General features: G+C 40.8%; 1 protein-coding gene across 1 annotated transcript in view; it reads right to left on the reverse strand.

Moving 5' to 3' along the window:
• The window catches only part of COL21A1 (collagen type XXI alpha 1 chain), a 140904-nt gene that overhangs the window by 16395 nt on the left and 110311 nt on the right, over nt 1-14198 (reverse strand). Inside the window, exons 20-22 of the mRNA XM_054987749.1 lie at nt 5499-5552; nt 4262-4315; nt 3460-3531 (exon numbers count right to left, since the gene is read on the reverse strand). Of these exons, the coding sequence (XP_054843724.1) occupies nt 3460-3531; nt 4262-4315; nt 5499-5552 (180 nt within the window). The remainder of the gene's footprint in view (nt 1-3459; nt 3532-4261; nt 4316-5498; nt 5553-14198) is intronic.

Below are 14198 nucleotides of genomic sequence, written 5' to 3' on the forward strand. Positions count from 1 at the left end.
TACTATATAAAATATGTTTTAGAGCACAGAATTGCCATAAAAGTAATATAATGACACAAAGGCTAAACAGAACTAAAGGAAGAAAAATAAAACACTCTAACTTAAGGTTTACTCTGATGTTACCTTGGAACCCCAAATCTAGCCGTGGGATGGAAGTCCCATTCTCCAAAGCACAGGCGATGGAGAAAAATGCCCCCTACTCCGTTGCTGCTGGTTAATAACAAACACAGACAAAGAAACTACAGATTTGTTAATTCCTTCTTCTGAAGAGTAGATTTCCTTCTTCCCCACCAATCCTGGGTTGGGGAAACATCCCTCATGGGTTCTCTAGGCCAGCCTGTCACTCGTGCAGGTTTTGTACATAATCTCTGGCTTTACTGGCTATCAAAGGTCACACAAACAACCATCCTTCTATCTGCATAAGATAGTTACAGCAAATGGTAGGAGTTCATTTCTGCTCCTGGGCAATGTGAGGTCTTTACTACCCTCACTTCCTGAGAAAAAGTCTTCCCAGGGTATTATTTTCTGGGGCGGGGTGTCAATTAAGGACCATCTTTATATCTTTCTTATACAACAGCCATTATTGTGGTCAAAGGAGATAAAGATGGGACTCCTTTTTCTCCAGAAGAAAAAACTAGCTGGATCTATCAACTGTTTATTGGAAAAACAATTTCCCATTAAAAAATGAAATCCCTAAAACCAGGGGGTATAGGATGTTAAGCACATACTTCCAATGAAATATTTTAATCTAACCTTTACTACAGAAAGCTAGTGCAATTACTGTAATCAACATAATTATCCACATCTTAACCACACTAGATCTTATCTTGGTCCATGTTCATTTACACAATTGTTTTGAAGTATTTTTCATGGTGGAATCCATCAGAAACATGGAAGGCTCTCAAATTTTTTAAGCCCAGGAGCCTAAATATTCATACATTTGAAAGATTTTAGCAAACAGTTTGTAGAATCATGGACAGAAGTTAACAAATGTGCATATGAATATTAATCAAAACAGCATTTTTCTGTGTGTGTGGGTGGGGGGGGGTATGTGTATATGAACCACGAAGGGTTCAACTTCATATGTTAGCAGAAACTACAAACTTAAAAATACAAATACTTGGTGAGAAGAGAGAAGTACTTTTTCCCATTTGTTAATTTATTCTGTACATTTTGTCTTCTTAGTTTTCCACCATCTTTTCCATTGCAGCCTGAAATGGCACCCCTAGGGAATTAGAAGCAGCATGAGAGGGGAGTGGGAGGGCTGCCACAGGAGGGGGAAGTTAACAAAAATGCTCCCCCCCCATGTCTGAATGTCATTTTCTGTAGCTCTTCAATCATCATTTCTTTGGCCCAGATAAACTTGACCAAGATCAATTCCGTAACTTCGTGCACTGGCATCTATTTTGAAGCTTTTGTTTATATTCCATATAGACACATAAAAAGAGCCCTTATTTTTATGCATCTTATCCTTATGTAAGTGTCCTGAGTGCTAAAGAAGGTCATCTTTTGATGTTAGCAGGAATTCGGCTGAAGCTGGATCCAGCAAAGTCGGAGGTCCTGTACTTGGGTCATGGGCTGCTAGATTTGGGAATCCGGCTCCTGACCATTGATGGGGCACCACTTCTGCCCGTTCCATCAGTCAGGAGTCTCGAAGTGGTGCTGGATTCCTCCTTATCAATGGAGGGCCAGGTCGTGGCAGTTGCCCAGTCTGCATTTTTTCACCTTCGGCAGGCCAGGCAGCTTGTGCCCTATCTATCAGTTCACGACCTAGCTACAGTGATCCATGCAACGGTCACCTACAGGTTGGATTACTGTAACTCACTCTATGCAGGGCTTCCCTTGGGTCCAACACAAAAGTTACAGCAGGTCCAGAACGGATGTGCCATATAGGGCACATATCACACCGATCTTGCAGCAGCTGCACTGGCTCCCCGTGGAGTTCCAGATCAGGTTCAAGGTTTTGGTTTTAACCTTTGAAGCCTTAAACGGACTGGGACCAGCATATCTGAGGGACTGCCTCTCCCCGTATGTACCCCAGAGAATGCTAAGATCTGCGAATAAAAATCTACTGGTGATCCCTGGCCCCAGGGAGGCTCGCCTGGCCTCAACCACGGCCAGGGCCTTTTCAGTTCTGGCCCCAACCTGGTGGAACTCTCTGTCGGAGGACACCCGGGCCCACCAAGATCTTATATCCTTTTAGCAGGCCTGTAAGACAGAGATGTTCTGCCAGGAATATGGTTGAAGCCAGTCTTAGACTGTTAGAAATGCCTCCCTATGGGGGAGGGTATAAAACCATCTGCCCCCATACATGATGTCCCTGTATGATATCAACTGTGCTTCCCTACCTCCCCCTTTTTTGTTTATGGTGTGGCATGGGAAGAATGGAGAGGGCCACCATTTGAGACTATGTTTGTACATATACTGTTGTTCTGTTTTAAATGTATTTAAAATGTTTTTATTGTATTATTTATTCTATTGTAACTTGCCCTGAGCCCGCTTGCAGGGAAGGCAGGCTAACAATTGAATGAACGAACGAACGAACGAACGAACGAACAAACGAACTTCCCTGCAACTGATATTCTGTACTACAAATCTATCCACCCCATTAAGCAGTATAAAGATTCTGAGACACAGGCCGAATCCACATTACCTCCGCGCGTCCCGGTGTTGCACTAAATGTCCGCGAAACACCCAGAAGTATAGCGTCTTTCAAGCGCGAATCGCGAATCGCGCTTGAAAGACGCTATACTTCCGGGTGTTTCGCGGACATTTAGTGCAACACCGGGACGCGCGGAGGTAATGTGGATTCGGCCATCATGTCTTGTCTATAGCGCTACAGAGAAAGGTTAGGGTGCACATGAACAGTGTCTTGTGAAGGGTCAGATGAATATTGCTTCCACCATTTATGAGGTGAGATGTTAGTGTCCCTCCCTTATTGTTACTGTTCAGTAGTTCTTGGCTTTAATACTCATATAACACAAACGGATGTCCTCCTCGCTCCTAAAAATGTACCAGCAGGTTGACATGAACCAATTTGCATTACACTGGTCTGCACATGGTGGTTGGGAAGACAGAAAAGATATTTTGGGAACTGGACAAGTATGACAATTAGGCAGTGAAATGTTCCAAGTCTTTTTCAACAGGGCTTAGGTAGGAATTTTTACCAAAAAATGAGTGTAAGAGGGTAAAGCAAGCCAAAACACCACCCAGAAAAATCCAATGGTCTCTGGGGAAGGAAACCTTAAGTTATACCCCTGTGAATAATCATGAATTACTTATTTAACAGTAGTATTATCAGACAATTTCTGAAGGAATGATTCAAATTATCCTTTTACTAGACTTTTATGATTCATATTATAAAAGAAACATAACTCTATTTTGTATATCCTTTGCAGTAGTTGTAAAACACTTACCAAATACCACTTATTACATATACAGTGTTTTTAACCAACGTACCTTCAAGCCCTGAGTGCCAGGTATACCGGGATATCCTGGTTCACCTGAGGAACCTGGTCTTCCTTGTTCTCCCTGAATAATACAACAGCTCCATAAATCTGAGATTATATAATATATGATTAAAGCGTACACAGCTTTTGGTACACGAACAACTCCAATGGAAAATTATCACTATTCCCCCGCTCCGTTTTTCCTAATGTCATTAATGCCAATATGGAGCCTTCCATGATTGCAAAGAGGTAACTGTTAATTCATTATAGCAAAATAAAATGAAAGTGTTGTTGCACGTTAAAAATGAACAATATTTATATCCATATGAGCTTTCAAGCTCATATTGACAAATGTTGTTAAGTCTTTAAGATGCCACTGGACTGGAGCTGGGAATGTAACATGGTACTCATCAATCATGGATACTCGAGCTTATTGCTCTGCCCCGGATCCTACAGAGTTGGCTCCCAATAGCATGAAGCAGGCTGAAGGGTAAAGGAAGCACCCAGGGATGATATCAGCTGGAGGTGCGAACTCTCAGAAACCCAGAAAATGACAGTGGTGTCAAGATGGCCAGCTGAAATGCAAGAGCAGGGTGCGTTCATGCCCAAAGACACAGAAGTATGGTGGCTGCGGGATAAGAGCTTGTCTGAGTTTTTAGGATAATCAAGAGCCAGTTAACTAAGCTTTTACTTAATATAGTTTCTGTAATGGGTAAACTTACATTAGCATGTTATTTGGACACAAGGCAACTATAGTGATTCTGTTAACTGCCTCATGAGATCATTGCAATTGGAGACTTAGTCATGTTTACCTTGATGCCTGATATCCCTGGTTTTCCTTGTAGTCCTGGCTCACCCTTGCTGCCCTGTGAATACAACATTTGTACTACGTGTGGATGAAGAAGAAATCTGTGAAAACACTTGGGAAATGAATCCCTCAAAACAATTTTTCAAAATAGTTAATACTAGACAATTCAAGGTATTTAAAGTTTCTGAAGTGCAGTAGGTGCTATTTTCGTCATACACAATGTGCACTAGCTGGCAAATTCATTTTACTGTATGCAAGGATCTAGTTCCTATCTCCAAATCCCAACTTTTAAAAACTTATTTATTTACTTATTTACTTTGTATTCTGCCTTTCTACCCTATGGGGACCCAAATCAGCTTATTCCATTTTATATTTACAATGAATAAGAATCCCTTGTTAGATAATACAGAGTGCCTCAAGTGTATAAACACTTGAATCTCAGTGAGAAAAGCGGGCTATAAATATAAATGGAGGAAATAAAAATAAAGTCAAATAGTATTTGTGCAGGAAGTTTTGGTATCTCTTCTAAATTATTTCACAAAAGGCTTCCCATACCCTAGCATTAAGCTAGGTTAAATGATCACATTCTGCATCCTAATTCAAGTTCTCAAACCTTCATTGAAGCAAAATACATACTCAAGACATTATGATGCACATTTTTCTCTGTGTTGTGTATATATGTGATAGACCAAATTGAAACTGCATATGCAGTCACTTCAGTTATGTATCACGTTGTTTTGACCTAATGAAAATGTGTGACACAAACAGATAGAAAGGCCTTGTTCTGAGAATGTAGACAACTAAGTAAGCCAACTGAGAGGCCAAGCAGGATTGTAAACATCCTACCATTGCAGAAAAACAGCTTTCCCTATATTCCCTAAAATCAAGGGGACTGTAGATCCATGCATGGAACTAAAAGTCTGGAGAAGATCTAATCAAAATTCAGCCGTGATATCTAGGTTGCATCAAATTGGCGGAATAGATGCAGTGGAAGAGAGCTATCACAATGTTAGGATGCTGCAGAACAGCACATGTGCATGTTACAAAATATAACAGTGGGTGGAAGTAGCACATGTATGAATAGTGTATGAGAGTAGACTGTCTATAGAGTATGTACAGATGTTAGAGAACAGAGCAGTGTGGGCGAGTAAACCCTTTTGTAGGGTTTGTAATGATCATTACAATGATGAAGCACCAAATACTTTTGGAGTCTTCCAAACAACGTAAACCATAGGACATACCTTAGGCCCAGGTCCTCCAGGTAAACCCGGTGCTCCTTGAAGTCCAGCTATACCCTAACAATTCAAAATCAAAATTACAAATATGCAAACAAAATAACAAGAGATTTCCAGTTAAAGATTTAATATATAGCTGTGGAAATAAAAGACCAAATCAGTAAGACTTCACAAAAAATAAAAATGTGGCACCACAGACTGACAAGCATATCAAGGATTAAAAGCCTACTTTAAAAAGCATTAGCAGAATGGCCCTTCTGACCTGCGAGTGTCACTGTTTGAGCCTTTGAAGCATCCCTGTAGCCAGCGGCAATTCCAAATCTCTTCTGTACGCTGTCACCAACTGGTCATTTTAGGAATTGTCTACCAATAAGATCAGTACTCCCAGCTTCCCTTCCCATGATGTTATTCTAAGGTTCTGCCTTATATATGTGTCTCCTTACTACCCAAGGTCCAGTTACCATGGGGTGGCTTGACACACTTGCACGCTATAAGGGAAACAATTTGCCTCCCCCCGTTTGTTTTCCCTTATAGATGGGAAAGTTTTTCCAGTTTGCTGTTTTAAAAATATCTCTCCCATTTTCAGTACAAACCCTTTCATTTTAAGAATGCTTATTCCCCCTCATGCTTCTGGGTGCTGTGCTGAATCTGGACCTTGGTATACACGGGTTACAGATCTCAAAATATTGTCTTAAATATCTCACCATATGTGTGTTAGTTCTATACCAGCAAGGGGGCGTCTTTGCTTGTTACAGCACCTCTATGTGTATAGCAATTTGGATAACAATCCTCAAGTCTTTGTATCAACTTCTAGGTGTCAAATCCCAGCTAAGGTGTTAACTGGCCATGCTTTGGCAATGCATGTGAACATTAGACCTCCCCTTTCCTGCCTGCTTCCTGCTAGGAGAGAAAAAAACTTTTTTAAAAAAATGTGAGGGTATTGCCAAGCTCAAATGCCAAAGTAAAAAGGTATTTGTCCACAAAAGCCTTAATTGTGCTCTTGCTTAGACTGAACTACTATTCAAGGTCAAGCTACAAGTGACGAATGACACAGGTTGAACACTTGTCAGCTTCCCTCAAGTTTTGATGGAAAATGTAGGCATCCTAGTCTTGCAGCTTGGCTCTCTGACTGCTGTCCAATGGACTTTTCAACTGTCACTTGTCCAACATTCCGCCAAGCTGCCTACATTTCCCATCAAAACTTGAGGGAAGCTGACAAGTGTCCAACCTGTGTCATTCGTCACTTGTAGTTTGGCCCTCAGCTGAAAGATGCTATTGCAGCTAATTGCCACTGCTGAGGTAAGAAGGGAAATAAGCAAGCAGGCAAGCACCCACCCCTTCCATTATGACTGGATCCAGCTCCAGATATAGACTGGGAGGCAAGGATCTAACTATCCAGGCCAAAGGAACATGAAGCAGTACAGAGATGCACCTTGTAGTGAGGCAGCATTTAGAACTTTTGCTTTCAAATTAGATTTTAACTGACAATTTACTTGTTCTTAACTTCTGTAAGCCAATTTTAGCTGAAAAGTGAAGTAAAGAACTAAAACAGCCATGGACAGACATTTTTAAAAAGTGAAACCATCATACTTGGTACAGCATGAAACTGGAAAAACAAAGGTGGTGATTATCTGTATATTGATGATAAGCCACTCCAGAAAACAACTGGTAGTTTCATGAAAGACAGGATTATCTCTCTCTCACAAACAAAAGAATAACGCAAGAGTTCCCAAGGGAAGGAAAATCAATCTCCCCACACTGCCTTCTGGAATCTATCAAGTTAAAAACTATTTTCCCTTGGTATTTTTTTAAAAAATCAAGTAACTACTAACAGTCCAAGCTACTTAAAAAGGACTCCGCAATTATTCTCTTAAACCTGACCAATATAATATATTTATAAACCATTTTGTCAGCAAAAGGGAAGTAATATGTGTTTTAAAACAAAATCAGGCTGGCTGAAGCATTATATCAAACTTCCATTTCAGTGGGAAAAGTGGACTATAATGATGTAAATAAATAAATAAATAATCACATTAATAGCCAGGCACACAGTTAATGGTAGCAATACTACTTGTATGGAACAAGCACAAATCAAAAATATGTTTTATAAACATAGATTTGTAACATTGGTGCAATGTTCAGAGTAACAATAAACAATAACTGTTTTTATCAGTTAATAAATATAACAGTGACAATAAGAAACTCAAAGAATATGATCCACTGAACCTCCTGTGAGAATCAACTGGATGTGTGACAAGAGAGCTTGGGTGGATGCTGTGAAGTAAATTTGGCCTTTACAAACTAGCTCCTACAATGGAAGGTTGCAGTTTCAAGATCTTTGTGCATGGGAACCAAATACATGTTTAAATATCTCCCGTATTTCCTGGCTGCAGTTCCCAGATGGCTTTTTAAAGTCATTTGTTGGCCAGCACAAGAAAGCCATCTGGCAACTGCCGAATTTCCACAGAAAATCTTACGTATATACAGCTATATTTTGTGCACATACTGTTTTATGTATAGCTTAGTAATTGTCATTTTATTCCGAAACCATCAACTTATAACTCCATCTCTCCCCCCTACCATAATAACAGAAAAAGAGGGGGTGGAGGAGACATACTACTCAGTGTGGCCAATGACCCTCTCCCTCTGTTGCCCAAACGCATATTTCCAAAGTTTGAGGAAGAGTTATCAGATGACTTCAAACAAATTAACAGCATCCCATTTTTATACAGAATGCACTTGGGATTGCTACATGGGCCCTTATCTTCTCTGCTCACACAGCTACCATTATGTAGACCATTTACAGTCTTTACAGTCCCAAGAACAGACAATTAGCTACGAGGCCTTTGCTAAGTTTTTCGCTGATAAAACAGCATGAATATGCTCTGATCTAGATGCCAGTTGCAATGCAAACGAGATGGAAGAAATGCTTAATACACCATCTAGCTTACATTTGGACTGCCTTGAACCAATTACAATGACCAATCTTAACAGGATCTTGATGTCTATGAAAGCCACTACTTGTGTACTTGATCCTTGACCATCTTGGATTTTAACATCAAGTAAGGACCACATAAGCGAACCACTGAGGTCTACTGTAAATCAATTGCTAACTCAGGGCAGCTTTCCTCAGCAGCTCAAACAGGCTGTTATCCGTCTGCTACTTAAAAAACCATCCCTAGACAAAAATGATGTGGCCAATTATCGCCCAGTCTCTAATCTGCCCTTTCTGGGCAAAGTGATTGAGAGAGCAGTAGCTGACCAACTCCAGACCATGGATAATTCTCATGCTCTGGACCCTTTCCAGTCCGTGTCAAAGGCCATGCCTCCTTATTGCTCCTCCTGGATCTACACGCAGCCTTTGACACAGTAGACCATGTCATCCTGTTAAGGTGTTTAGAAATAGAAATGGGCATCAAAGGATGTACTCTGGACTGGTTTAAATTGTTTCTCATGGAATGGACTCAAAGGGTGGTCAATGGAGACCAGCTATCTCGTGGGGTTCCACAGGGCACAATCTCATCTCCCATGTTATTCAACCTCTATGTAAAGCTTTTAGGAGAACTCATTCTCAGCTATGGAGTTGGATGTCACCAATATGCAGATAACACCCAACTCTGTATCTTGCTATCTAGGTCCCCACAGGATGCAGTAGAAATCTTAGATCGCTGCCTGACAGCCATGGTGAAATGGCTGAAAAACAACAAATTGAAATGGAACTCAGACAAGACTGAAGTGATGCTTGTTGGAAAGGCAGAGATCTTGAAGGATATTGTACTCCCCACTTTTGATGGAATTTGTCTGACCCTTGCTGACTCGGTTAAGAGCCTAGGAGTTATACTGGATCCAGTGCTACTACTAGAAAAAGAAGTTAAGGCAGCCGCCAAAAATTCTTTCTACAACCTGACTCTAGCCTGGAAGATGGCTTTTTATTTCAACATGGCCGACTTGGCCACCTGGATCCATGCTATGATAACATCAAGGCTTGACTACTGTAATGCATTATACATAGGTCTCCCATCTAGGTGGTTCCACTTAGTGCAAAATGCTGCAGCTCAACTGTTATCAGGACCGAGCAGGAACATGAGCATCACTCCTATCCTACAATCACTCCACTGGCTACCTATCAGTTACCATTCTCAGTTCAAGGTATTGGTTATTACATACAAAGCTCTACACAGCCTTGGTCTGGCATATCTACAGGACTGCCTCCCTCCCTGTGTTCCTCCATGGCAGCTTCGCTCACCTAAACAGGGTCTCCTACAGGTGCCAGGCTGCACATGGGCAAAATCAACAGCAGCCCGTACATGAGCTTTCTCTGTGGTGGCCCCTACCCTATGGAATGACCTGCCTGAGGAGGTCAAAAGAGCCCCCACTCTCCTGGCTTTCCACAAACGATGCAAAACCGAATGATTCAAAAAGGCTTTTTACTCAAACGGGAGGGCTGTATTGTAGGGATGGGGTCTCAGATGCTTAACTAATGAGTTAGGGACCGTAGACTTCACCACTATGTTGCCTTACCTATTATCTGTTGCTTTAAAAATGTACTCCTATGTACTACCTGTGCTTTGTTTGCTTTATGTTGTTTAATGTCAGTCCTAGAAGTGATTGTGTTCTGTTTCAGTATTTTCTTCTACTTTGTATTGGATTCTTGCTAATGCTATGTCTTTCTAAACTTGTATCTATTTACCCTATGGTATTGTTTATGGAAATATCCTTGATGCTATATGGAAATGTACTTGATAAAGATTGTACCAATCTCATACTCTGTAATCCGCCTTGAGAATCAGTGAGAAAGGTGAACTATAAAAAAATAAATAAATAAATATGTGCAAGGCCTCTTTTGTTAGGAAGGGTAACTTTGAACCGTGTTCCTAAGTAAAGTACAGAGAGTGAATGCCTAAAGACTGTTCAATATGCTCAAATCATGTAGGAAAAGAAGGTGCATTCCTTTGATCACATCTCTGACACAACTCTTTGAACAAGCTAACAATATGTGCTTGTTTGTCTGCTGTCTATTAAGCTATCAGTCCTCACACAGAAGCTAAGCCAAAATACTGCCAACTCTTAGCGTTCTACAGAGTCCAGAGCCAACAGGAGCCCTCTTTCAACAGCCTCTATTGTCATTCAAACCTTGTAATACATGCAGGACGCAGCAGGAATCTTGGCTCACTGCCTGACAACTGTGGTCAAATGGCTGAAAACAAACTGAAATTAAACTGAGACAAGATGAAAGTGATGCTCATTGGGAAGGCAGAAATCTTGAAGGACATTGTTCTTCCAACTTTCGACGAGTTTATCTGACTCTTGCAGACTCAGTTAAGAGCCTAGGGGGTTATACTGGATCCAGTGCTACTACTAGAAAAGCAAGTTAAGGCAGTGACAAAAAATGCTTTCTTCAACCTCACTCTAGCCTGGAAGATGGCTCCATATCTTGACATGGCCGATCTGGCCACCTGAATCCATGCTACAGTAACATTAAGACTTGACTATCGTAATGCACTATATATAGGTCTCTTGTCTAAATTAACTAGGAGACTCCAGTTGGTACAAAATGCTGTGGCTCGGCTGTTATCCTGCTCAGCTGTTATCAGGAGCAAGCAGGAACATGAATATCACTCCCATCCTGCAGTATCTCCATTGGCTACCTATCAGTTACTGTGCTCAGTTCAAGGTAATAGCTATCACATACATGGCTCCTCCCAGCCTCAGTCCAGCATACCAATGGGACCACCTCTCTCCCTATGTCATCTGAACAGGGTCTTCTGCAGTTGCCACGCTGCACATGGGTGAAATCAACAGCTGCCCATAGACATGCATTCTCTGTGGTGGCCCCTGCCCTATGGAACAGCCTGCCTGAGGAAATCCGGAGAGCCCCCACTCTCCTGGCTTTCTGCAAACAATGCAAAACTGAATGGTTAAGCAGGGCCTTTTACACAGGCAGGAGGGCTGTACTCTAGGGAGATGACCTCAAAGACATGCTTCACTAACAAGTTAGGGGCTACACACTTAACCACTAAGTTGCCTTATGTGCTGTTTGTTGCTTTAAGTATGTACTCCTATGTTCTACTTGTTGCTTTAAGTATGACCTTACTGAATAGTTCTATGTTGTCTAATGTCAGTCCTAGAATTGTTTATGCTCTGTTTCAGCATTTCTTCAGCTCTGTATTGGATTTTTGCTAATGTTATATCTTTGTAAACTTGCATTTATTTACCCTATGGCATTGTTTATTGAAATATCCTTGATACTGACTGTACTAATCACACACTATGTAAACTGCCTTCAGTCTTAATGAGAAAGACAGATTACAAATGACAACAATAAAATATAAAATAAAAGTATAAGAGAGCTTTATACGTTTGTATATTTTGGTCCCAGTGAAGCTAATGGTCTCTGATGGCTTCTGCTACGCTGTTAGTTCTTTCACACTATTTCTTCAACTCTTTTTCTTTATTTTTAGCCAATTGTTTTCCTTTTACTTATATAGCAGACTCCTCAACTTTCCTGCCCTGACTCTCCTCTTCCTTCCACCCCAATGCACTTTTCAAACATCAACATTAGTTTTTCTCATGAAGCACTCGTGCTGATTCATAATACATCTCTATACGGGATTAACTTAATTTCACTATAAAGAAGATGTTTACACTGATTACAGTACAGCTTGTACCATCTATTTTAGGCAATGCAGAAATATTTCTTTTGTTCACTTGGTGCTAAAAGACCCAATATTTAATGAAATATTAAATTTTGAGGAAGCTTTTTCACAAGTGTCTCTTTTTTTTCCAGCTTCAGTACATGTGAACTAGAACTGTGAAAAATCAGGTTTCTGATACACATGTACCAAGCTGAAAACACACGCACTGCCCCTTTCAGACTATGAAATTTGTATATGTATATATATGTGTGTGTGTATATGTGTATGTGTGTGTGTGTGTGTGTGTATTTTTTTGTTATGACACATGCCCAATACCTGCAAACCCACTTTAACCTCTGGTTTCAAATTCAGATTATCAAGTACTGTGTGTGGTTGGGAAGATATCTGTAAGTAGGCACATGTTGATGTGAATGTGGCAAACATCCAATTAGAGCTTAAATACACACTAAATCAGTTTTGCTTAAGGAAGAAAACTCTCCTTCCATCAGCTCTCACTCATGTCCTAAAGGAATTTTCAATTTAAGTTACATCCCCAATTAGAACTGTGACCCTCACAACAGCTATAAGAGATTTTAGAAAAGGTTCTTCTACAAACTTGGCAAGAAATATTGAAAATACAGAAAGAATGAAAACAGATCCAAACCTTATTGAGAAAATAAAAATGCCTATGCTGGCCAATAAGTAATCTCAAGTGGTTAAAATAACATCAAGAATCCGATGCAGAGCAAAGCACCCAAGAGCTGTGTGAGTTACTTAATTCAAGAGAGGAGGGCTGTCAGTCCCTGGCAGTTAAATCCCCAAGTTTTCCACAGTTAACACACAGGTGTTCCAGTTGAAGCAACTTTATTAGAGATCCATTCAGTACAAGGTGCTCAGACAGTGAAATTGGCAGAAGTGACATACGTGGGGCTAGCAATGTTAGTTACAGGGAATATTCCCACCTTTGGAGAAAGAGGACCATTAACGGGGGTGGGTGGGTGGGTTGTAGACATTGTTTTAGAGTAGACAGTGAGAAAGAAGAACTTATCTTTGGTTCTCAAGAAGGATAAATTTCAAGCCAGTTTCAGTCAAGGACACTGGCTCAGCCGAGTGAGAAAGAGAAAGTAAACATTTGTGAGATAACCTACTGGCACTGCAGCAATAAAGAACTTCCCATACTCTCAGAGACCAGAAGCAGAGCCAATATACATTCATGGCAGGTATGCAGGAGGCATATATGACAAGGGCAAGAGTACAGAGAGGCAGAGCAAGAGAGGTGGTGAAGGAAGCTGTAGCAAACTGGTCACAGGTTAAGTGTGTGTATTTCAAACTAGCAAATCTTCCAAAAAGGTATTGAGACAGGGAAGGGTGTGTTTTGTGGCAATCATGGTTTGATCACAAACCTGTCTTTGTAAAGCAATTTTAAATACTCCAAATTAGATCAGTCTGAGGTGAGATAACTTTTTTCAAAGAAATGCTAACAGGAGTCTCTTTTGTGAAAAGAGAAGCATTAATCCTCCCAAGTAATCAGTCAAATATCTGATCACCAGTTATCGGTTGAGACTACATTACTCTCCAAAACAGCTATTCTTATTCCAGTTAAGGTGGTCTAACTCCTTTGCTGGTTGTTGTAAGGTAATAGATGGAAAGTGTTTGCTGACTTAATGCCAAAATATAGTAAAGAGAAGCTGGTACCAACAACATGGGTGTGTAGGTGATATCAATCAAAATGGAAGCAGTTTGGCAGCACAAATGTATTCTTAAAAACATTTACTATGATTACTGACAGCGCTTAGAAATACTGAGCCATAAGTAAGCCAGGTTAAAGGATGAGGGGATATCAACAGGACTTCTGTTCCAGAAAGGAGAAGTGAGGAAAGAGGGACAGTCCTAAGTCTGGTTCCTGAGAGTTTTTTACATGAGATGCCAGGGTGCGTGTCCATCAAGTGTCAAGGGATGCAATGTTAGCTGAGAAGCATAGTTTTGAAAGACAGAGCTGACAGAAATTGCTCCGATGGGGGGCAAATTTTCTCACAGCCCTCCGCTGCCTCTGGCATGCTGGACTGTCTCG

The sequence above is a fragment of the Eublepharis macularius genome, chromosome 1 (genome assembly GCF_028583425.1).
Source record: "Eublepharis macularius isolate TG4126 chromosome 1, MPM_Emac_v1.0, whole genome shotgun sequence".
In the NCBI taxonomy this organism is placed as follows: domain Eukaryota; kingdom Metazoa; phylum Chordata; class Lepidosauria; order Squamata; family Eublepharidae; genus Eublepharis; species Eublepharis macularius.